This window comes from Eleutherodactylus coqui, chromosome 11, assembly GCF_035609145.1.
Source record: "Eleutherodactylus coqui strain aEleCoq1 chromosome 11, aEleCoq1.hap1, whole genome shotgun sequence".
NCBI lineage: Eukaryota > Metazoa > Chordata > Amphibia > Anura > Eleutherodactylidae > Eleutherodactylus > Eleutherodactylus coqui.
In genome coordinates, this window is record NC_089847.1 from 107,523,375 (window position 1) to 107,548,330 (window position 24,956).

Consider the following 24,956-nt stretch of genomic DNA (forward strand, 5'->3'; position numbering starts at 1 on the left):
CTTTGAGCACCTCTCCATTTTCCCTGCAATGTAGGATAAGGAAAAATAAACCACTAGAGAGTTATTTCAGCAGCCGCTCTGCAGTCCCTGTAAAAAGTGATGTTATACTGCAGATATTTCAAATTAAATGGTTATAGGATACAATTTTCAACAGCATATCACATAAAAGAATTATATCAGTCTTATTAAAGATGGAGAGCCTTTGATCAAGTTTTTATAATTTATTCTTCATAAATTGCAAGTACTGTATAGTTGACAATGCCTAAGTTTGGCTAAGGATTCCTACTAATTTCAAGTGTGCGTTTGGACAGATTTGTTTTTTGGGGGGGGGAGAGACAACGTAAATTAAAGGAGAATAGGAGTTAAATGAAAGCGAGATTTCATTCGTTTCCATTGTGTATTCAACGTTTGTTACTTGGCAGAAGGCTCAGTAGCTACGCAAACATCAAGACCTTTAGGAGGATTTGGTTTAGATCAGACAACCTGGTAGGTCTTGTGGAACGCAACCCAATGTGCCAAACCTACCAACTTGAAAAAGTTGGCTCGACGAGACTGTTAAAATTAAAAAGAACTGTCTCGTTCTAAACAAAAGCACCTTTCAACAGAACATGTTCTTGTAGGATACCAGGGATGTCTAGGTGTTTGGACAGGGGTGTGAAAACATTGGGCATGAGGGAATGTGCTTAGTAAAAATTAGAGCCATGTCTTATACAACAGGAAGGTTTAGGATTTACATACACAGTTGGTATGAGTTGAGCCTGAATTCCTAATAATTCTTTGCCCATTAATGAAAAGGAAAAATCCACCCCAAAATGATCTTCTGACATCACACCCACTTGCTCACACCACTCAAATACCTTTTTAAAACCTCAGATTTTAATTTAAGAAAATCTGAAAACTCTTAAGACCTTTTATAGACACTAAACCATGCCATAGCCTCTTCTGAAAGGTGGTAGTGGTCCAAGTTCATGCACTCCATTGATGCCACAGATATGTGCCTGCAAGTCGCAAGTCAGAAAAACCAAGGTTGGATATCTTCCTTAGGCTCATTCGCAAAATCGTTCAGTTGTTTACGGTCAGCTGAGCCCTATTTGCTTCAATCGAGCTTAGCCTTAATGCCAGACCTATCACTTAAAATAACCACCTATGAAGGATTCGGGAGTCAGGAGGCGGAGTCTGAGAAAACTGAGTTGAAGGTTTGACTTGCCTGACCCCACAGCCCCGGAAAGCCGGCATGTTTTGTTTTTGTCAGACCGAGCTTTGGTGGAGTTCGCAATGCTCCTAGAAAAATATATTCATCAGAATGGCGTGAAAGACTAATAGAGGGTGGTATCACCATCAAGACTGGGAAAGTTTCACAAACTAGATAGCAAATATGTTTAGAGATGTGGAACCATAAGGGCCCAATCACAAGGACATATTTCCCAACTGTGCGCTATTCACATTAGGCTTTTAGCCCATTAGCTAATTAGGCTATTCACATCTTCCAATGTAGACCGTGAGACAGGTCTAACTCCTGTAAGGTTACTATTAAGAGTTCATGTCCGTGACGGTATTTTCACTGCGTGTTACGCATGCCCTATACATGAGCTGCGTATGATACTCTGTCCATGTGCAATACATTGCGTACGGGCAGTATTTTCATACATATCCCCGCTCTGAAACAGACCGGGGAATTAAAAAACAAGAACAGTTACACTGCGCATGTCCGTGTGATATATGGGCATGCACAGTGCACACGCAGCCATACATGGTCTCTGCCGGCAGATGGTTACAAAATGGGTAACACACACATGACCGTGGGCATGAGCCCTACTACTTCCAGAAGTGCCTCCCGTCTCTAGACCTGTCCCTAATGCGACTTCACATTAGTTGCACCTGAGAATTGCAGATGCAACTTGCATTAACCAGTGTGAATGGGCCCTATTGGAGGGAGATTTAGGCCGCTTGTGCATGGGCGTTGCGAGATCCTGCAGCGGAGCAGGAGCCGGCAAACGGAACTCCGTGGTGAGCCTGACAGGCTTACCGCGGAAAATCGCGGCAATTCGCACCATGCAAATCGCAGTGATTCTCTGCTTGTGGACAGGGGACCTGCGCTTTCCATATCAACGCTATGGAGAGCGTTCATTGCGTTCACCGCGGTCGGATTAACGCAGCGGAAAACGCAATTACAATTCGCCCGTGGACAGGAGGCCTTAGGCCATTTTGCTTCTACGGCAGAACTCTGGTAGGCCAATAACAGCCATATTCCTACTTTTTACAAATTATTCCCATTTCTGATATTAACCCCATAATGCTATAGGATGTACAGTTATGTCCTGCTGCGTCAGGGTACGTATGATAGGAGATTGCTCGGCGATCTCCCTCAATACATAAGCACCGGCTGTTTCTTACAGCTGACTCCCGCTGGCACCAGCTGATAGTCCGCACGGCTCATCGGAGCTGTTAACTCTTTAAATACCGCTGTCAATTCTGACAGCGGCATTTAAATCGACGGCTGATTTTTGGGGTTCCCGTCGTCCTGCCCACGATGAGAGCGCAGGAAGCCGTGCGGGGTCATGGCAGCTGGTGGCCTTCTAAAAGGCCCCAGGGCTGTCATTGCCTATCAAGCCATGCCAGTGGGGTGGCTTGATAGACTGCCTGCCCGATCGCAGCATGATGTAATGCTATGGCATTACATCATACTGCAGGAGCGATCAAAGCAAAGCATCGCAAGTTGTTGTCCCCTCTGGGGACCAAGAAAGAAAAAAAGTGACAATAATTAGTAAAAACTTTTAATGAATCTTATTAAAAATAAAAAATAAAAAAAGTTTTAAAAACCCACTTTTACCATATTTATAATAGAACCTAAATAAAACAAAAATACATATTTTAAGACAAACTTTTAAGTCTGAGCAAACTTTGCCGTGGAATGGCTTTCGAACCGTGTTCTTACTAGCGATATAAACTATGTATAGAAGATGGCATAAAACAAGCCGGAGACACGTGTGTCTTCTACCCACAGCTGCCATCTGAAGCATTTCTGACAAGCTGTAGACGTTTCAGAAAACACACGCAGCAATGATAACTGTGGGGACATCAAAATAGATCTTTGCATAGATTAAATTATAGTGTTTAGTCGGTCTGGAAACCTCACGAGCGTCCTCCATACTTCAAATGTACATTCTAAAACGGGAAAGGGCAGCGGTCCACGACAGTCATAACATTTATTTATTCTACGGCAACCTAAATCCAGCCTTCTGCAGCTGCACACTGTGTTATTTGCGCTACCACACCAACAACCAACTCTCCGCACAACACACACGCCGTTTCCATAACCGAGAGACGGATATCTAAAGCACGATGGTTTAAAAAAAGGGAACTGGAAAATTAAGAATCCCTTCAAAGCAGAGCGGCTCCCTTATGAGTTAGCCATGTCAAATTTGTAATTGGGGAAGTCTAGACTTTCTAGTATCATTTCAAAAAGTGGATTTAACACCATTTTGTCTGAAAATCCTCATGGAAAGAGGAAAAAAAAATAAAGACAAAACAAAAAAATGAAAATAAAAAAAGATTAACACATCCCCCCCTCCCTCCTCCCCAACCCCCCCCCCCCCGAACTAGCAATTTTTTTTTTTTCCCCCCTCGTAGCGATGGATGCAGTCAGGCAAAAAAAAATCCAAAAAGACAACACACCCTTGTGTGAATTAATCCATTAAAAAGAAGGGATTTCGTATTCGTGCGAGTTTTGAAAGAAGCAAACCCCCCCCCCCAAAAAAAAACAACCCCACAAATGTAAGGAAAAGATGTAAACCACTTACAGGGACTGAAGGGATCCCAGGAGCTTCAGAGCGTCACAAGGTACTGTCTTCAGCTGATTGTTTTGAAGAGTCCTACAAAAACAAATACATGCAAGACTAATTATTGCAGTTCATTATTGAAAGGAGATCAAGTAAATTAATTTTGGGTCAAACTGATGATGGTTCGATCTCAGTCTTGGTCCGAAACTTTATTAACCCTTTCCAATCCAATTTGTATCCTGGTTTTCCTAGGGGGCTTACTCTTTCTGCCATTATACAACAGCGCTATCTGCTGGCTAAAGCCAGTACTGCATGAGGTGACACGATGGATAGGCTCCGACAGCAGAGAGGCTGGCAACATACAGTAAGAGAACCCCGACAGACGTCTTCCAACATCAGAGCTGTACAGCCTTAAATCATAATGTCTTCAGAGGTCAGACAGTGGATTGGAAAGGGTTAACTATGATCAGAAATTCTAAATTTGAGCTGAACCAGCCGTTCACATATGTCCAAATCATCCCATGTACGTAACTCATTAAGTACCAGGATCTTTTAGTCTTAAAAGGACCAGAAACAAAAAAAAAAAAAAACCAAAAAAAAAAAAACACTTTAAAAATGTATTCGTTTAATTTTAAAAATGAGCATATGCATGCTGAAATAAACTACAAGAATGAACTCTTCCTTTTGTTTCAGAGGTTTTGAAATATAGCTTTTATAGCCCCAGATTACAGGGCGCATATGGTGACAGTGGTTGGTCATTTACATTTATTCTATATACACAGTGTGCGGATCTGCAGCCCTATAGCTGCGGCAGAAATGCTCAGTTTTTAGGCTGGGTTCACACGGGGCGGATTTGCCGCGGAAATTCCATGCGGAATTTCACCGCGGCAAATCCGCATGCGGCCGCTAATCCCGGTATAAGCCGGTCATGTGGACGAGATTTCTCAGAAATCTCGTCCACACAGGACGGCAAATCTGCTGCGGCTAAGCCCGCCGAAGCCGAATGCAGCAGGTCTATTTTTTTTTTCCCGCTGCGGCCGCGCTCTCCTCTATGGGAGCACCGGCCGCAGCGGAAGAGCGAGCGGCCAGGCCGCTTCAAAGCCACTGCGGCTATTTCCGCAACGGTTCTCCCGGCGGAAATGTCGCGGTTTTTGCTGCGGCCAAACCGTGATATTTCCGTCGGGAATACGCCCCGTGTGAACCCAGCCTTAGAGGTGGAAATTGTGTAAGAAAATCTACATTTGATTCCAGTGTGAACGCACCGGTTTAGTGTTTTTAACCATTTCTAACATATCCAAGATGAAATAAAGATTAGTTTAGCAGCTGGAAGTAGACCAATCGGTGTAAAGGACCCCACGGGCCGATTGGTACAAATGTTTGTTTACCCCAGTCACGGGCCTTTATGAATAGGCCCATGGTCAGCCTACAAATGAGCAAATATTCATTTGTCAATTGATCTCTTCTGCAGGTACAACCCCCCCCCCCCAATACACACACAAATGTGCATTGGTCGCACGTGTCCTGTATAAACCAGGAGATTCAAATTCATTGTCAGCAATTGTTTTGCAAACAACTATATTTTAAAAAAAAGGACATTTGTTCCCGATCTTCCGCCACATTTAAAGGGCAGAAACAAGTGCCGATGGACACGCCATATTGTCAAGAGTGCTCATTAGTCAAGAGAACTGGCCATGTAAAAAGGTCTTAAGGCCTCTTGCACGTGGCAGAACCCATGTGTATGCACAAGGGTTCCCTATGGCTCTGTTGGCACTCAACTGACACCCGATTGACCTACTACCGGGTGCCAAACTCTGCAATAGTGTGGTGCCGTAACAGGAGGCACCATACCACCAATGTTGGCATGGTCTTGCACATTAGGTCCATCTGCGATTCTCCAACCCTGTAAATGTCATCTTCTCTTGAAGACCCGGCCGATGCTACCATAAGCAACATGGCCAGAAGTTTATTGGTAGCCGAGGATAGCAACAGTTACAGACCAGAACTCTTACTATCAGCCATCGCTTGCAAAGAGGCGCTGTATCACAGGAAGACAAGCAATATCCCTTGGGTCTATGAGGGTTAAAGGGAAAGGGCTTGCTGTGCTGACAGAGTAGGGCAAGCATGTAATTACTAACAAAACTGCACAATTACTTACAGAACTTTGAGTTCTCTCAGGCCAGACAAGGCCATGGGATGGATGAAAGAGAGGTCATTGCCCGCCAGCCGCCTGGAAGAAAAATTGTAATAATTGAGACAAGGAAAAAAGAATGAAAAAAAGTGAGAATTTATTTTAAAAAAATATTCCAATAAGGAGTTTAAATAAAAAAAAAAAAAAAATGGAGCGATCGTTAATTGCCGGTGAAGAGCATGCACCTCGTTATATCAGTACAGTAAATGGCAATAAGAGATACACATTGCACAATAATTAGACCCGGAAAGTCCTCAATCAGGCCGGCTCGTACAATCGCACAATGATTCAAACGGGCCATCAGATTTCGCTCTTGGAATCCGGACAGTTCAGTCATAATGAGACAAACAGTGACCTAGTTTAGCAGCTGTATCTATAAAGGGGCTCATTATTCGAGGACATTTGCCATACAAATATTGAACTTTCTTTGCCAAAAGGTTTTTAAACCTTTTAGGAAAAAAAGCCCAATAACTGTATGAGATATTCTATACCATTCCTTCTCCTAGACGGAACCTGCCAGGACCTTCAAGCCTATTAAACCGCCTACGGCGACAGACTAATTACAGCTTTTTCCAAAAATGCTCTTTTTCTGTAAAACAAAAGCATGCCCGCACAAAAACGGGCTTCGGCTTTCCCATGCTACATGCTCACATGTACAGTCCATGCCGGTGGGCGAGCCGGATCGTCTCTTCTGGCCACAGTTTTCACCATAAACCCGCCTATCTCAACTATATAGAATCTCATGCACATGGCTTAAGTTCCCGGACCGGTACACGCAGAAATAGGCGTGACAAGTCTGTCCACAAAAAGGGACAAATGATCTGGGACCGCGCCGCTCTTCTGAAAACAAGCTCATTTTTGGAAAGCGATGTAATTGAGTAGCCTGTCGCTATAGGTGGGTCGTTGGGCTTGAAATCGCCGATAGGTTCCCTTTGCCAGTTCGTGCAGGTAAGGGGGCAGATCGTTATGTATATCTATACATTAATTGAGATGGTTTGGCAAAATTATTTAAAACTACAAGAAAATGTGACGTCAACCAACTGTTTACCCCATCACTAACTTTACACGGGGAGAACACAGCCCAAATAACTGCTAGCAATTTTGGACAATAGTCGGCCCGTGTACCCAGCCACCAATGGAGAACTGAGCGAGAAATAGCGCACATATTAGATTCACTTGGTCTTTAGCACAAGCAGTCGTTCATCCTTGAACTGCCTGTTCACAGCGAGTGGAGGTGGGAGGCAGGAAGAGATCTCCAGAGCGCTCTGCCTCTTCTCACTAAATACTACTGCTCCTGGTGAAATTGGGTGGGGACGGACGGTAATTCATTGATTAATTTCTAAAACTGCGGCGCATCAGAAGAACACATTAGCCAACATAGGCTGGACAGACATCTGTCTGGGATGATTTAGTGAATCCTGCATTGAGCAGCGGGTTGGACCTGATGACCCTGGAGGTCCCTTCCAACTCTACCATTCTATGAACACTAGGGTATCCAATCCAAATTAGGGTTGAGGAAAGTAAATTTAACAACCATCATCTGAAGAGTCACTCGAAATGGTTTCTACAAGCGAGCATGTTAGCGACTATTTGTGCGCTTTTACGTAAACCAATTATTTGCCTATTTTCTCGGTCACTGAACTGCACGCCTCCCTTCAAAGTTACTGGTTAGTCATCGAAAGACAAACGATTGCCCGTTTACATTGGGCGATAATCAACCAGCGACTATTTAAAGGGAGCTGAAAATTAAGGGATTAGCGCTGAGCGAATGAATCCTCGCTTGCCACCCTGTTGGAGGCAGCGTTTACACAGAACAAAGGTCACTTAGATTTGCTCAATAGTTATTGTGTATAAAGCCAGCCTAACCCAACGGGGCCATTCAAATTCTGTCTATAGACTCATTGTATGCACTGGGAAATCCTCGACATTTATGTTTAATGTGCCCATAGGCCATCATTAAAGAGTTATTACAGGCCAGGCTTCTACTGCAAGGGCCATTTTTTAACATATGTTTGGCCAGTTTCTATTGCCTCAACTATAATGAAAAGTTTAGTTAACCATGCTGGTCTATACAACTGTACACAAACCATGACACACCGTTCGTATACTTTTCTTATTAGGTATCAATAGCTATTGTACAAGCTTACGGTTCTATATTGCCGGGGCAAACATTTATCAGAAAGTTTCCTAGAATCATTACAAAAGTAATGCTCAAATGTGGGGCTAATGGTGTGGTCCGGTACGTTGGAGCTTTTTAGCAGGAGTCTCTCATGACCTGAAGGTTGTGGGTTCAATCCCCGATTGGTTCAGGTAGCCGGCTCAAGGTTGACTCAGCCTACCCAGGTCGGTAAAATGAGTACCCAGCTTGGGGGGTAAAAGATGACTGTGGAAGGAATGGCAAACCACCCCGCAAAAACAGTCTGCCAAGAAAACATGATGTGATGTCACCTGAGGAGTCAGTCATGACTGCGCTTGCCCCAGGGGACTTTACCGAATCTAGCTGGTGTAAAAATGATTGAAACCAGAAAAAAAAAAAAAATCTAACAAGTATTGTTTTACGTCCTCAGTTTTGATGAGTCTATTGTATCTTACTCATTTCTCTTTATAGTAAGTCAACTACGGTCTCTAAGGAGCGTCTATTCTAAAGATTCTGGCAATCTACGAAGATCAACAAACAAAATAATCTCTTCTAGATGTGCATTTCTCAGCACTGCGTCCTTCCTCCCGGTTTGTTTTCTTCTGCTTGTCTTACTTCCCGATAAACATTTTCTGTGTGGTCCAACCTTTGCTTGCACCAAGGCTTAAATATCACAAGTCCCTTCCTGAATGCAGAATCAGACAAGTGCTAAAATGTGGCACACCTAGTAATCCCAGCCACCAGGCTGCCAACACGAGATCGCTTTACACGGTAAGCTGAGCACAAGCTGAATGGTTCCTTTCCCCTGCAAGAAGGTGGGGGCTCACAGGGTACGTCTCTGGCCAGCTCTTCACAATTTACACGGCTATTAAAGAGGGGATGTGCTCATAATTGCTAGCTAATTGCCCATACATCTGGTGTTTAAAAGAAAGTTGTTCGTCAAGGAAATAATAGGACAAGTGCAGCACAGAGTTTAATGATCATTGACCAATCGAGTCAAAACAGTAGATCGATTGGACTGTGCCACCAACGCCAACTATGGACTAGAGCTAAACTATCCAATTTTGGCTGGCCCTTAAATCAGAAAAGGTTGTCCATCTCTGCTCTATAGAAATATATACAATAAGGCAGAGTTCCCCTAACCAATTATACCTTGTGAGCTTCATTCAACTTTGAGATGGTCAGGAGTCACGTTCAACTCAAAATTGGGAAGAGAAAAGTTTTTGGCTACTTGGCCACAAAACAGTTTGTGCAGCCAAAGATCCCATTATAGCCTTGCTACATTGCATCTTAATATAGGGGAATGCAGTCTCTTTGCGACTCACAAGTTGCCCTCACCCGACAATTGCAAGAATCCAAGTTGTATGGATTTCTTGCAATTGTCCCGCTGTGGCAACTTAGAAGTCGCAATACCACTGCATTTATCTACATTAGGCTGTAATGTAACAGGGCGATAGCATAATAGTTTGCTTCAAGACATGTGTCGCGTCTAAAGTCTCTATGCAGCTGAAGCCCAAGTGTGGAGAAACCAGATATTTTGAAATTGCGAACATTGATAAAATATATTTCAGAGTGAAATTTGAGGCTAGTGTTATCCCATGCAAATTGGTAGGGTTCGAGGTTAGGATTCTGGCAACAATGTCAACTGCCAGTAGATATGGTCATAACTCAGAGCTCCCATGGTGAGCCATACCCAGTTTTCCTATGAATAAGCACTACCCTGATTTGTGTGGATTTTCAGGTAGGCATCCTTGGCCGCCCACAGAAAAATCACTTATGAGATTCACAAATCTCACCTCCAGGAAGTGATGGCTCTGATTGGCTGAGCAGCACTCGAGAACCATCAATGCAGTGCTCGATGAACCAATGAGATGGCTGTGATTGGCTCAGCAGCGGTTGAAGAACCAATCACAGCCATAGTGTTGTGGAGGTGGAATTTATGAATTGGCCAATCAATCAGTGCATTGGAGCTGTGTAGAGCAGTGGAAGGGACCCAAACCGAACCTGCTAGGCAAGTATATTAAGCCATCCCCGAAAATAAGACCTACCGCCTCTTTTTAGGGCAAAAATTAATATAAGACAGTCTTATTTTCAGGAGAAACACTGAACAAGTGGTGGTGAGCCACACGTGGCTTCCAAGTCACTGGTTGAGAACCACTGTTCTAAAAAGAAAAAAGTAGAGTTGATGGCCCCTTTAAATTAATTTTTTTTAAATTAATTTACAGAAATTGTTAGCACAGTTTTTATTCCCCATGTACCATTTCCTTTTTTAGCAAACCTTGTCCTTGAATATCATTTTTGTCCAGAATACCACATGGCTGTACATCATAACATTCATGTGTTGGCCTCCCCGAAAGTTAGCCCTGAGTGTCTGATCTTCTGGGTCCAGCAATAACTGAGCTAATGGTGGAATCAGAATCCATACCTCTCCACCACAATCAGACTATACTTGAGCTCCAGACATAACCGTGTGAATGTTGGGATGGAAGCTACTACATTCAAACTACATACAGTTAACCAATGTCACCATTTGATTGCAAGAGGTGGATCATAGAGAATCCAAGAGCGATTGCTTGATTTAAAGACGGCATGAACTGCCTACCTCGAGGCAACTTCTGTTTATTCAGCCTGCTAAACCAACTAACAGAGAAGAGCAATTCACCCGGCATCCGCTTTTCCTCACTTTGGCAATCTTCCAGGAAACAGGATACAACTGGCCGAGTATGCGAAAGGTTTTTCTAAACATGCCTGCCAAATATTCGTGGGCCGTTGACGGACTTACTGCTTATAAGGGTCAAGAACCTCATAATTAGAGGCGGGGAGGGGATGTGCACTATTAGCACTAGACACAAGCTCTTTGGATGATATAAATAATGCCTTCGGGACTGAGGAAACGGAAGAGGAGACATTTCTTAACCTCCGGGCAGTAGTTTTTGTTTTCCCCATGTTTTTCTTCAAGTGACATATTAAAGCTTTACTATATCAGCAAGTCACTACCTGAGAGCGCATAACTAACATATGGATTAGCTAGTGGAGAATACAGAATTTTGGGGCAATTACATATAGGTGAGGGCTGATTTTCACGAGCAGGTTCATGAAAGTGAAGACCACAGAAAACATCTACTCAAAATTATCAGAGCCAAGCCAATTACAAAATTTCAAGAGGCAAGAGAAGGATTCTCTCCCCACCCCAAAAAATAAATAAAAGCTGCCAGAGTCCACATTATTGGATCCCTGAATATATTATTTATACACACATCAAATCCGATCGTTTAGACTGAACAATCGGTCAGAAGACCGTTAAAGTGAGTGAAACGGAACAATAGTTTAATTTAAAAACGCAGCCAACGACCTAATGGACGAAAATGGTGAGGCTTCAGCCAGCCTAAAAATCAGCGCCGGACCGTTCACTTATTGGGCAGTTTAAACACGGATCTTCAAGGTTGGACATAGGAAAGTGCAACACTGAACAACAAGTGAGTGAGAACGGCACGATTCTCAGTTATCACATTACTGGGCAATCAAGACTTGTCCAGTGTAAAAAGGGGCAAAAGGATTACCTCGTCACAAGCAAAAAAGAACCCACAATCCTTCCCCTAGAAGAAGTTGTCAGAATCAAATAAAACTGATTGTAACATTGATATGAGTGATTACACTCAGAGCAAAAGGAGAATTTATTGCAGTAAACTGGACTCTTGAAGGGAGGTTTTAGTACCCTGTTGTACCGCCTCTCGCTTGGATACAAGATGTGATACGGGCGGGCCTGGAGGCTCTAGTACCCTGTTGTACCGCCTGTAGCTTGGATACAAGATCTGACAAGGGTAGGCATGGAGGCTCTAGTACCCTGTTGTACTGCCTCTAAGCTTGGATACAAGATGTGATACGGGCGGGCCTGGAGGCTCTAGTACCCTGTTGTACTGCCTCTAAGCTTGGATACAAGATGTGATACGGGCGGGCCTGGAGGCTCTAGTACCCTGTTGTACCGCCTCTAGCTTGGATACAAGATCTAAGGGTAGGCATGGAGGCTCTAGTACCCTGTTGTACTGCCTCTAAGCTTGGATACAAGATGTGATACGGGCGGGCCTGGAGGCTCTAGTACCCTGTTGTACCGCCTGTAGCTTGGATACAAGATGTGATACGGGCGGGCCTGGAGGCTCTAGTACCCTGTTGTACCGCCTCTAGCTTGGATACAAGATCTGACAAGGGTAGGCATGGAGGCTCTAGTACCCTGTTGTACTGCCTCTAAGCTTGGATACAAGATGTGATACAGGCGGGCATGGAGGCTCTAGTACCCTGTTGTACCACCTCTAGCTTGGATACAAGATGTGATACAGGTGGGCATGGAAGTTCTAGTACCCTGTTGGCTTGCCTCTAGATTGGATACAAGATGTGATACGGATGGGAATTGAGGCATATAGGTTCCGTACGGTATCTTGCAGCATATCAGTCCACATCTGCTGTAACTGAGCCTCTGGATTATGCAAACTCGAGGGCTGTAGAAGCTGGTATCCCAGATGGTCCAATACACGTTCCATTAGTGGTAAATCTGGTGACCGGGCTGCCATAGAAGTGTGTCAGTGCTGTGGAGGCTTCCTGTGACCACCTTGTGTGTGTGGCCAAGCGTTATCCTGCTGGAAAATGCCTCTTGGAAGCTGCCATGAGAGGAACACATGTGGCTGCAGGATGTCCTGAACATATCACAGAGCTGTCATTGTCCCTGGTACCACTACTGGCGGTGACTGACTGTTGTATGCGATGGCCCCCCCAGACCATCACACCAGCAGGGGGCAGTGTGCCGCTCTACAGCTAAGGCAGGATTGAGGCGCTCACGCCTTGAGATCTTCAGACACGAATAGCGCCATCATCTGTTCCCAAACTAAACCTGAAATTCATAACTGAAGTTCTACTCAATAACAGTCCAGTTTTGTAATTCCCGACACCACTGCAAATGAAATGATGGGCGGATGTCAGAGGTAGCACGTGCAATGGGCACTGTGAGACTAAATATCCTACAGCCAAGTGCATAGAGATGGTTTAGAAAGACGCAGGGGCCTGTAACGATGGTGCCACCTGTCTATGGATGGCAGACAACTAAACAGATGGAGTTGCTCATGTTTGTCGGTCAACTCAGACTCTCTGCTGGTCGTCTGTCAAGGGTGACCTGAGCCCGGTCGCCTTGTTTCCCCTCACACATCCACTGGTTCCAACACCTCCTCACAGAATAGCCCAGGTGCCGGGCAATTTATCAATACAACCATTCAGCTTCTTACATTCCAATAATACGCCCCCCTCTCAGACTACATTAACTGGGCAAATTCTCTTCGATTGTGTTGTAGACATGTCTAGTGGTCAACAAGCTCTATGCAAACAAACAAAAAAAAAAAAGAATAGAAAAAAGGAGCTTATTTAGACGACCGTATATCGGCTCGATTTTCACGCCGAGCCGATATACGGTGTCCTTGTCTGCGGGGGGGGGGGGGGGGGTGGAAGAGCCAAGAGCAGGAACTGAGCTCCCGCCCCCTCTCCGCCCCTTGCCACTATTTGCAATAGGAGGGTCGAGACAGGGGCGCAGCTAAGTCCCAGCGCTTAGCTCCGCCCCACCCCTCCCATTGCAAATATTGGCGAGGAAGGGGTGGGGGCTTAGTTCCTGCTCCTGGCTCTCCCCCCCCCCCCCCCCCCCACCCCCCCCACCCAGTAGGGATATCGAGCAGTTACAATAGTTGTCTGTAGTGCCACCATGTCAGGAGACGAGTGTTGGCCAAAAAGCAAGAACACGATACGAGCTAAGAGGCTCTCCTGATGCATCAAGGGTAAAACCATCTAGCGTTAGGTTTCTCTTTGGCACACACACTGCTTTAATTTTAGGTACTTGAGAAAGAAGAGGGGGAAAAAACATGGACAGAGTGTCCCAAAGGAGGAAGCAAGACATGGATGGTGAACCGGCACTTGATTTTTAGAAAAAGGTGTGGACATGGAACATGCGCGGTGCTGGTGGCCTAGTACGTTGCTCTATGGTCAAGTTAGTGTGCGTTACTGTGAAGAAGAGGTAATTTAAAAATAGCTAGGATTCTGGCATGACCTGTTGGTTGTTTGCTCAATTGAATAAGAAAAAGTCAATTCTAAGTGGGACGCTTTTCTTTTTTCACGTTTTAACCTTTTCCAACCCACTGTCTGATGTCTAAAGACATTCTGATTTGAAGGCTGTACAGCTCCGATATCGGAAGACATCCGGCAGGGTATTCTTACTGTAGATTACAGGCCGCTCCGTTGTCGGGGGCCTCTCCGGCATGTCATACCGCAGTACTGGCTCTAGCCAGCAGATGGCGGCATTGTATAATGGCAGAAAGAGAAAGCCCCCTAGGAAACCCTGCATCCAAAATTGGATTGCAAAGGGTTAACCTGCCAAACTCGTGTCCATAAGAATTAGAGGATGGTAGAAATACACTGCTGGAGGATCAGACTACACTGTGTGTGTGTTTGCAGTCTGTTACCATGGAGACCTAGTTCTGCATAGGTTCTGCACACAAAAAAAAAACTTCCATATAAGATCATTTGCAAAGTTGCGTAAAATTTTTCATTTTAGTTGCAGTGGAGTTTAAGAAAAAAAAAAATAGTCGTGAATGTAGATGCACCATCTAAATTAGAAAAAAAAAAAACACTTTCCAAAAAGTTATAAATAATTAGTAACCCAAACTCTCTTCCTTTCATATCCAGAAGGCTTGTTCTATATTACTCAGTGTGGAAACTGTAGGCCGGCTGTAATAAAACACTTAAGTGTCGATATAATTTTGCAGCTACCCAGCTGAGTAATTTGCTGAACTATGAATGGGGATTAGCAAAACTGTGGCTGTGGTTTTAAGTTTCGGGAAGAAATATCTAACACAATTTTTCGGCTGTTGAAGTCACAGCAGAAGAGGACGGGTGCAGTCGATATTGGTTAGAGGAATAAAGCAGAAAATAAAATTTTTATTTTTTAAATATAAAAAAAAAACAAGAAAAAAACTCCATACTTCAAGGAGGTCCAAGAAAGTATTATGCAGGAAGCCATAATCTAGTGACAGTATAAGAGCTTCTATAGGAAGTGGCTACTGTTCTAGAGTTTTTTTTATATATATTTATTAACAAAGTTTGTAGGTACCAATCTTTAGGTAAAGCACACAAAAATATTGCCAAAATACTAGTTACTAGTGTACCAGAATGGGGGGGGGGGGGGGGGGGCGCAATTTAAGCAAAAATTTGCAGTCATTCACTAGGCTTTGGGTTTAAAGGGTTTTCCAAGACTTATTCAAAAAGTTGCGAAAAGCAAGGAATGGTGCAAGATAAGAAACAATACCGTACTCTCGCCTCACCCCTGATCCAGCACAGGTGCCCCGAAAACTCTGCAGCGGTCACACTCTTTATTCATTGGTCAGATGACTTGTCTAGCCACTCATTGGCCTCATGGTTAATGTTATGTTTGTGGAAACATGACAGCTGACTTTGGCGAGTGGCAGCAGCAGTCAGTGATCTGGGACCGGGACTGGGAAGGGCGGGGAATTTTTTTTTTTTTTTGGTGTGTTTTTGTTATTTTACACCATTCCCTGCCCTAAGCAACTTTGAGGTTTAGATGGTTTCTGGGGTTTGGTCAATCATGTTGCCTATCCCATTTATGCCATCAACACCAACTCTTACGCGCAACCAAGGGATGAAGCCGATCAATGTATTCATATTTTTAACAGGTCAAAAAGTTGACTGTTTTTAGCACTATTCACTTGCAGCACCGAACTCCTAGGTTCAAGTCCTCTGGACAAATGACGAACGTGAGATAGAAAGAATAGGGCCGGAGACGGACGTGACAATTTTTAATTTACACAGGGAATCTTAAAGCTGCTGTGTTAATCTCACAGGAAAAACGACACCACTGAAGTAAAGCTAAACCTGTTCTCTATGTAGTAATCCCTTTTAAGTAGCCCCACCTTGTTTTGTGCTCCAAGATGGAAAGCATTAGGAGAACATGACATGTAGGCACCTGGCAGGTAAGGAGTGAAGACGAGTTTAGTGTTTGGGAGAAACACAGGTTGGAGGTGTAAAGCGTACGAGCATGTAATAAGTACACACTTGTACTGATGTTGGGCAGAAATAGCTGTGCACATATTGCGAAACGGAAGGCAAATATTGCAGGCACCATAACACATCATAGGTGGAGAGAACCTGACTATATTAAACACCATGCCAGTCAGTGTGTGGAACGACTCAGCCTAGAGAGCAGGCCTTGTAAAATAAGTAAGCACTCTTAAGTTTCGGGCCTTGGGTGGCGCAGAGTGTTAAGGCAGCAGAAATGCAGTCCTCAGCTCTCGCTCACGACCTGAAGGTTGCGAGTGCCATACCTGTGTGGTTCAGGTAGCCACCTCAAGGTCAACTCAGCCTTCCATCCTTCCGCGGTCGGTAAAAGGAGTACCCAGCTTGCTGGGTAAATATAGTGTTTCGTACATTCACCGGAGTGCTGGGAATTTTTGCCTACTATATCTATCTTTGTTTTCCGGTATACACGTCTGGAACCACCCCATGACGCTCTCCTGATGGGAGGTCGCATCCAGACTGGTGTTTCGGATATTAATATTCCAGCTGATGACAACCCTTGGTGGTTTATAGTTCATTGCCTATCTGGATTTTGACGTACCGGTGCCCCCTAGGGGAATCCGGTGGAGTCGGGGTGAGTCTGTTCCAATTCTCTATATTATTATTATCTCTTCTCACTGGAGCGCTGCCTTCTGATTATGGTCTTTGGCTTGCTGGCTAAAAGAGGACTGGAGAAGGGAATGGCAAACCACCCCGCATAAATAGTCTGCCAAGAAAAGGAGTCCATTGTAACTCACCAGGGGAGTGAGGGGACCAGGGGACTTTATCTACCTACCAGCATCTCATAGGTTCTTTATGGTACATTCTGGAGGAAGCATGGCAGGTCTCAAGGTCAACATTGAAGGGTCTACATCACAGGATCCCAAGTGCAGTTCTAGTGGATAGAAGATCAGCTCAAGGAGATCAAGGACAACTGAACTTAGTGTTTTTGGCAGGTGGCGACCCAGTTATTAAAAGTCTCACAACAGCCCGAGTCTCAACTTACTGAAAAAAAGTGACTACAGATAAACTTTCAACTAGGTTTTAGTCACCATAGCTGTTGAATTAGTTCACCAGTTTTGCATGAGAGGGAGAAACTTATCCTGAATTAACCCGATAGGCTAATGACTAAGACACAACTGTGAAATGCATAATTAACGAAGGAAGGATAATAAATATCTTGCTCACTCCACTTAAGAAGCCTTATATACAGAACAAAAGTCGTCTCTAGTAGCTTGTGAACCAGTTTTACACGTCCATAACTCTGGAGTAATCCCCAGAGTCTTCCACTTTTATTGTGGATGCAGTCTCAGCAGCGTCATGTCAAACGAGTCGTCTGATTACAGGCTGCCTAGAATTTTGGCAAACTGTCGACTTTGCCGGAGGAATTGCTGTTGCTGGTTGTGTCTACCCCCGGGCCCCCACCCCAGTGGCCTCTACAGAAATGTAGCATTGCATTTATCCAGTCAAATGAAATGGATGGGCAAGGTCCATTAGAGTAATAGCTACTTCTTGAATATGCAAAGGGCAGATGGAATAATGCCTCTACAGCGCCACCTATTGGAAGGCAGCATTCCTGCAAGTCAAGGTCAGACCTTTTGAGAAGCCTTGTAACAATAACTTGGAATATAAGCCAAAGCCAGAATATTCTCCAAAAAGGGAAAAAAAGACAACCATCTAGATAGCTTCGACATTTTTGCAGCTCAGTGAGCAGCAAGTTGGTGGTTTGGCTCAGTGAGAGGCCTGTAGACGTGGGTCCTTGGGAAGAGCATCTAGAAGGTGTGAGAAGACTTAAGGCCATGTATACTTCTCTAGGAAATTTGGATATTATCTGGCATTGTTTCAAGGCCTGTTAAAAAAGTGACTTGCAGGAATGCTGCATTCTAATAGGTGGCGCTGTAGAGCATTGCTCTCGCTTTTCCATATTCATATTTCCTAGAGGAGCATCTGTGGCCATATAAGTCTCCTCATACCTTGTATTTCTCTAATTTAGAGCTCCTTCACACTGGCGATCGCGTGCTGATTATACGCTCTAGCTCCTAAAGGGGTCAGACTCCTGCAGCCCACCCTACAGTCCCTCCAAGATGCCCATACAGGGCCTATAAAGAGTTGCAGAGAGGAGAGCTGAAGGCCATTTGAATTTGGGAGTATTTTAGAAAAAAAAATAGCTAAAGATCAAAAAGCTCCCGCTAAAGGAATTTGAACGACATCGGAACATGTAAACACATGCAGCGACTGAATGACAAGCTGTTGAGTATGAACAGCAGTCGTTCGCTTCTGATTGACTATCTGCTTATGGTGAATGCAGGCGGGTGGCGTAAGAACGCTCCCTGGCTGCTCCGCCTCCATATTGGCAGTGCTGTGAGCGATGCCCGCTCCTGTACAATAGCACAAGAGCGAGCATGACTTGGACGAGTGTCGGACATAGTTTTCCCGACAGCTCTTCCCGTCTAAAAAGGGCCATAAGTCATAATAAACCCATGACATACATCTTAAAAAGGATGGCATCCACGACCCCATGGCATGCATGTTAAAGAAACGTAAACTGCAGTGTACACATTATAACAAGATGCCCCTCGGATGGTACACTAAACATACTGATGGGCTTCCCTTATGGGTCAGAAGCTTTCCTGGCAAATATACACAGTGTGAAAGAGCCTCAAGGTCCCAAAGATGCTGGATTATTAGAAAGTTACTAAAGATAAAAGAAGTGAATCTGTGCCGAATCAATAACCTGCCAAGAGTCCATTAAATGATTGCATGTTGCCATCTAAAAAGTTTTTAACATTTCTCTATTGTCTGCCCAGGAGACCCATCTGGAAGCAATTTACAGATGTCTGTAAGGCTGCATCAGCCAAAACAGACACTCGGACCACCGGGAGTTGTGTGCTGCAGTGCAAGCAGCACACATTAAGCAATGAGTAGGATGGCACAGGGAGGTGGCTGGAAAGCAACAAAAAGCAACTTTTTAATGTTTGGCTACATTTCATAAGCCACACCTTGCTGAGATAAAAGTAGGTTGTGTGTGGTGAGCACCATTTTATTACTTGACAAGCTTGTGTTCAATGCCTAATTATAGAGCTAATGTTTTACAAGAAGAATAGAAAATATGTCTGATTTGAATACGTTTATAAAAGGATCATCCTGTCATTGGGCTTAAAAGACTGCTGTTCATGAGGTCTGAAAACAGAGATGCACTTAAAGGCTATGGAAAGCTTTCTGCGTGAAAAATCAATACACATCTTACCATATCACTGCTGAAGAAAATGAGTTTTTTTTCATAGAGTTTTCCCTTTTCGTGCATTTAATAAGCCTCATACTTCATTCACAGGGTCTCTTACATTCAAGTTTCAGGCTTGGGGGTGTTCCTAGCATTGATCAGTTAGTTTCTCCCACAAATATGCACAAGCTTAGCTCCCCATTCCCTCTTTCAGAGGCTGTGTAGCATAACTACACCCACCCAATACTACACAGCTCCCATCCTCTCCCTGAGTAGCTGCTGGTCTGTTCCCCCTCACTGCTGATAAGAGCAGAACATTCACCTAAAGTGAATTATAGCCCTATGTAATTAGTAGTTTTAGCTGCTTTATTCTCCTAATCTCATCCACTATTTCCCAGCACTGTCCTACAGTCCTTTGTAATAGCTCAGTAGAAAGGCAGTGAATGTAAGTTCACAACTGGGGAGAAGCTGAGAAAAACTGTCAGACAGAATTTACTAAGACTTCAGTCCCCCAGTCTGCAGTGCCTTGGAAGACTATACAAGAACAGAAATCAAAATCAAATTATTAAGGGAAACCAAAAAGTCTTCATTTTTAAACACAAGAACAAAGAAGGTGTGCATAGCCTTCAATACAAGTTAAGAGGAACCCATCACCTCCCTACAGCAACACAAACTATGTTACAGTGCGGTTTAGGAAGGAGATAAGCAGCAGGTGATGCTTTTTTTTTTTTTTTTTTTTTTAAATACTCGCCAGCTCCCTAGTCACCGTGGTGTCCGCCCCTAAAGATCGAGCATGGCACTTAAAATCCAACTCTTGGGCATGCGCTCCCATACAAGTGTATCAGACTTATCACCCCTCTCATGGATAGGTAATAAGTTGTTTTTTGTTCGACCCCTTTATAACTAGGCCTTTGCCACCAATGGTCCTTACATAGTTATTGGTCCAACTGAAGATATAAAACCAATTCAATACCAAGAGATTAATATATCTAATCTAGATCATTTGGATGGTCACCATCAGACTCCTCCCAATATGGAAGGAGGAGAGAACCCTAAAGAAATATAGATAAGCAATCTAAAAAAGTAAACCTTAAATTAAAAAGGACATTTCCTCTAGATAATCCTCACTTGTTACAAGGGTTCTTTGACAATCCGCTGTTCCAATAATCAGCAGGAAAACTAGCAGGATGTGTTCAAATTCCCTACAGCGCCTCCGCAGGAGGAACTAAGCATTGCCGGGGCTCCTTCAAATCAGTGGGGTTGCCTTTGTAATGTAGAGCAGGTATTACACAGATCGAAAGGCTCTTTGTAACCACTTTCACTCGGATCCCGAGGAAGTTTCTAAACAGCTACATGAAAAATTAGTTTTCTATGCTAGACAACTCTTTAACTTAGGAGACTAATTTTTTCTTTGCCTTTTCCAACTACTCTACGTGCTCGGAGATTCGTTCCGCTAATAGATGTTAATTAAAAATTCCACCCTCGTCACACCCTTTGTTATGCATGAAAGTGGATTTCTCACAACTTGTTTTGTGATCTTTCCAAATGCCTTAACTAGGTCACATCAGTCCAGCTTAAAATTAACACCGTCCGTGGCCAGAACGGCTCCTGTCCTTGAAAAGGATCCGAAAGCTGAAATTCAAGAGTCAATTTTGAGCTGTTTGTGTGGCACTAATTATAAATGTGCTTATACTTTATACATTGTGTAAATATTGAATGAGCTAATTTTTCATCGGATTTTGACAGAACGAAGCAACATTCTCTTGGTATGACTACAATGACGGGGCGGGCTAATTGGAATCAGTTGGAAAAGCAGTCTTGCGAACCTTTACATATACACAGCCTGCAGTTTAGAAAGCTCCCACCCACTTGGATAGCATAAACACTAATTAGTTTGACTTCACGCCATTTTGAACACACATGTACAAAATACAAAAACAGTCATAATTGGCACCACATAAAGTGTTATGGCCAAGTACACCGAGCACAATTTTATTACCCCCTTTCTTACACAACGAAACTAAAAAAAAAAGATAGTCATTGTGGAAATTCGAGGTGGTCTATAACTAGCGGAAAAGGAATATATGGGATTGTATGCCAACCCAGAAAATAGATCCTTATTTAACAAAACCAGCCATGTTGCCTGTAAGCAACAGTTTTAAGAAATTAAAGGGGTTGGCCCACATTTTTTCTAGAACAGATGACCATGATGTAAAACAAAAACCAATACCCAATTGTCTTCTTCTCCAGTAAACGTCACCACGGCTGCCATGGCTCTCCTGGTGTGGGTTTACAGAAGTAGGGTGATTATTGTAACCAATCAGAGGCCACGGTATCACAATCCAAAGCTGTTGGCATCATGGCCCTTAGGATGCAAGAGCTGATGCCAGGAAAATGATGGCAAGTAACATAGTATGTAAGGCCAAATGAAGACAATGTCCATCTAGTTCAGCCTGATCAACCTCCTTGTTGATCCAGAGGAAGGCAAAAAACCCCAAGAGGCAGAAACCAATTAGCCCTGTCGGTGGAAAAATTCCTTCTCGACTCCCTAATGGCAGTCAGACTAATCAACCTCTAATAGTTCCTACCTGTCTGTAGGCCTGGATCAACGACCTGCTGGTCGCCTAAAATTTATATCCTGTAATAAGGTAAGGCTGCACCCATCACCGATGTCCGCTGTAAACACAAACCGGAAGAGCTATTGTGCTGCTAACCAGTGGAAGAAGAGTGGAGAGTTTTGGGGTTTTTTTGTTATAGGTCATGGTCAACTGTTTAATTTTTTATTTTTTTTTAAAGTAAGACAACCCCTTTAAAGCTGCGCTCCGGTTGGTTACCTCTATATAGGGTAAAAGTCTAGTAGTTGAGGTCTTGATTGGCAAACTCCAACTTAGAAAGACTACTGCTAGACCACGATGATTGTACTAGTAAGAACTGCGCTGTTGGGATCTGAATTGTTCCCAGGATTCCCTCTCACTCTTCCAGATACATGAACAGAAGGACATAAGAGTGCCCACCGGTCCATTATACAGTCTAGTATGGTCATGCGTTGCCACAAGTTTATAAATGTGGGTGATTCAACATGAAATCTAAATTCTATTATACAAAAAAACTTCTATACTTACAATTCTACGAGATAAGGCAAGCCTTTAAATGCACCTTCTGGCAACTTTGTGATGTTGTTCATGCTGATATCCCTGAAAATAAAAAATAAAAAAAAGGCATAAAATAAAATTTAAGAATCTTGAAAGAACATTCAGGAATTCAATATAGCAGATACATAAAGCTGTCAAGTCAAGAGAAAAATAGACTACAGAACAATGCTTAGTAATGGTTTTCCTATTCTGTCACTTGTTTGTATTTTTGCTTGTGGTCTCTTTCCATGAATAAGACAATCTCTTAAATTACATCAAATTAAACTTCTGTACACTTTTTAGACATTTACACAGGTTTGAATTACAGTAACATTTTAGGACGACACCTTTTGGTAAGGCAGGGACAGATTAACGGCATGGGGGTAAAAAAAAAAAAAGGCGCCAAGAGTATTATAAAGCCTGAACTACAGACAGTATATACTCCCCAACATGTATGCATGTCGTAGACATCATGTTTTACTCTGAAACTTTGTGACATTGGGGAAAGTGACGTCACGGCAGCTCTCCGACAAATAGGCTCCCAGATCTCTCCCAGTTTGTGTAACCTAGCCATTCTTTGTAAGAGAGAAGAGAAAGAGGGGGGGGGGGGGGGGGGGGGGGGGGGGAAGACGGACAACAACAAAAAAAAAAAACACAACGGTGGGGATCCACCCTAGGGCTCTTCTCCCTGTTCCTGGCTGCTTTTCAAACATTTTCTTTAAATTGCTGTAGTGTTTCAGAAAACATACATATGTTCGATGTGTGTGCCGGTTGGGTTTTTAAGCTGTGTGAAACACCCAACAGTTCCCCTTTGAAATCACTTTAGAGGCTCATGGTGCCCCATATCTCTGACAGCTGATCGTTTGTCAAACAGCCGTTTTCACAGGGGAGCCCATTCACTTGCATGTTCAATATGGCCAATTCCCCCCCCCCCCCCCTCCGAGGAGGTAAACCACAATTGACAGCTCTGGCGCCAACTTATCTCCCAGGGAATAGAATGCAGAGCATCGAAATTTGACGTCCCCGATTATTCCTTCCCTGACATCTCTTAATAGAAACCTTAGCCTCCCCCCATATACACATTAGAAAATTGCCATTGCTCCGCTGTTATCGGCAGGTTTGGATGACTCCAATGTGTATGAGACCTTTAGGCTCTAACAACATCTATACTTTTGTTGAGGGTACACAATTAGTCTATGGCCTCATGTCCACGGGCATAATTGAATTGCAGAATCCGCATGGTTCTCCTGCGCGGATGATCTGCAATTCAATATGCCCATGGACTATCATTGGGCATCCGCAGGTATTTAAATACTTACTGAGGTCAAATTTTTTTTCCCCGGTGTGTGAATAGCATGCTCGCGAAGAAACGCAGCATGCTCCATTTTCAGCATCCGGACAGGTGAGTAAAATGTGTTTTTCAGCCTCAGGTCTGCTGGCCAGATGGAAACCGCCACAGGATTCTGCATGGGGAAACCGTGTGGGTCCGTGGACATGAGGCCTAACCCTGTCGTTGATGCCTCTACTCCTGTGGCTTAGCTGTTACCATTGCCTTACAGTGCAAATCTGACCAAGGACAACATGTGCATGGAGCTAAATAAAAAGGGAGAACATACAAACTGCACACAGATGTCAGAGTTGAACCCAAGGCAACAGTGCTAACCGTTGAGCCACCACCACCACCACTTTTTGACCGGGATGATTGGTGACGGTTCGGTTCAAACCAATTCGACCAAACCAAATTTTACCAAAATTTGGCAAACCAGCCAAACTTTTCACACGTTCACTTATCTCGATTCTGTAGCTTCTGTTTATAACACATGACAGTGCTATGATAGAGCCACAAGACGGATCCAAATGGCAACAGACGGACCACACTGACTTATAACGGGGTCTGTGAAGGCTTACATTTTTTTTCATTGTTTTGATGGCAAGAATAGTTGTTGCATTCTGCACTATTCTAGCTGGCAATAGTGAGGTCTCCCTCGCACAGCAAGTGCAAGCAGAGAACATTTACACATGTTCAACCAAAAGGTGATTCTCTACTTTAACTGCTCTTTTTTCTGTTTTTGAATGTTGCCAACGCAGTTTTTTAAATCTGTTTTTATTTGATAGAACACGGAGTGTAGATGTCAGCAATCTGCAGACCATGGAAAAAAAATATAAGAACAGGGTCAGCTGTGGACAAACATATGTTCTCTATCTTAAATTAGCATCCAGTTATGATTTACAGTCCAAGTAAATATAGGGCTGCTGTGTTGAATTTAGTACCATGAAACCCAAATGTGTCAGGATTTCTGGTTTCCACATAAGCGGTAGAAGAGGGCCAACTCAGAACTTGCATGATAATTTCTAGAAAAACATTAAAGGCAACCATGTTGTACAGCTAAATAAACTATGCTTA

General features: G+C 43.6%; 1 protein-coding gene across 1 annotated transcript in view; it reads right to left on the reverse strand.

Annotated features, from left to right (window-relative positions):
- The window catches only part of LGR4 (leucine rich repeat containing G protein-coupled receptor 4), a 97,800-nt gene that overhangs the window by 36,145 nt on the left and 36,699 nt on the right, over positions 1-24,956 (reverse strand). The window contains exons 2-4 of the mRNA XM_066583226.1: positions 22,544-22,615; positions 5,935-6,006; positions 3,801-3,872 (exon numbers count right to left, since the gene is read on the reverse strand). Coding sequence (XP_066439323.1) covers positions 3,801-3,872; positions 5,935-6,006; positions 22,544-22,615 — 216 coding nt within the window. The remainder of the gene's footprint in view (positions 1-3,800; positions 3,873-5,934; positions 6,007-22,543; positions 22,616-24,956) is intronic.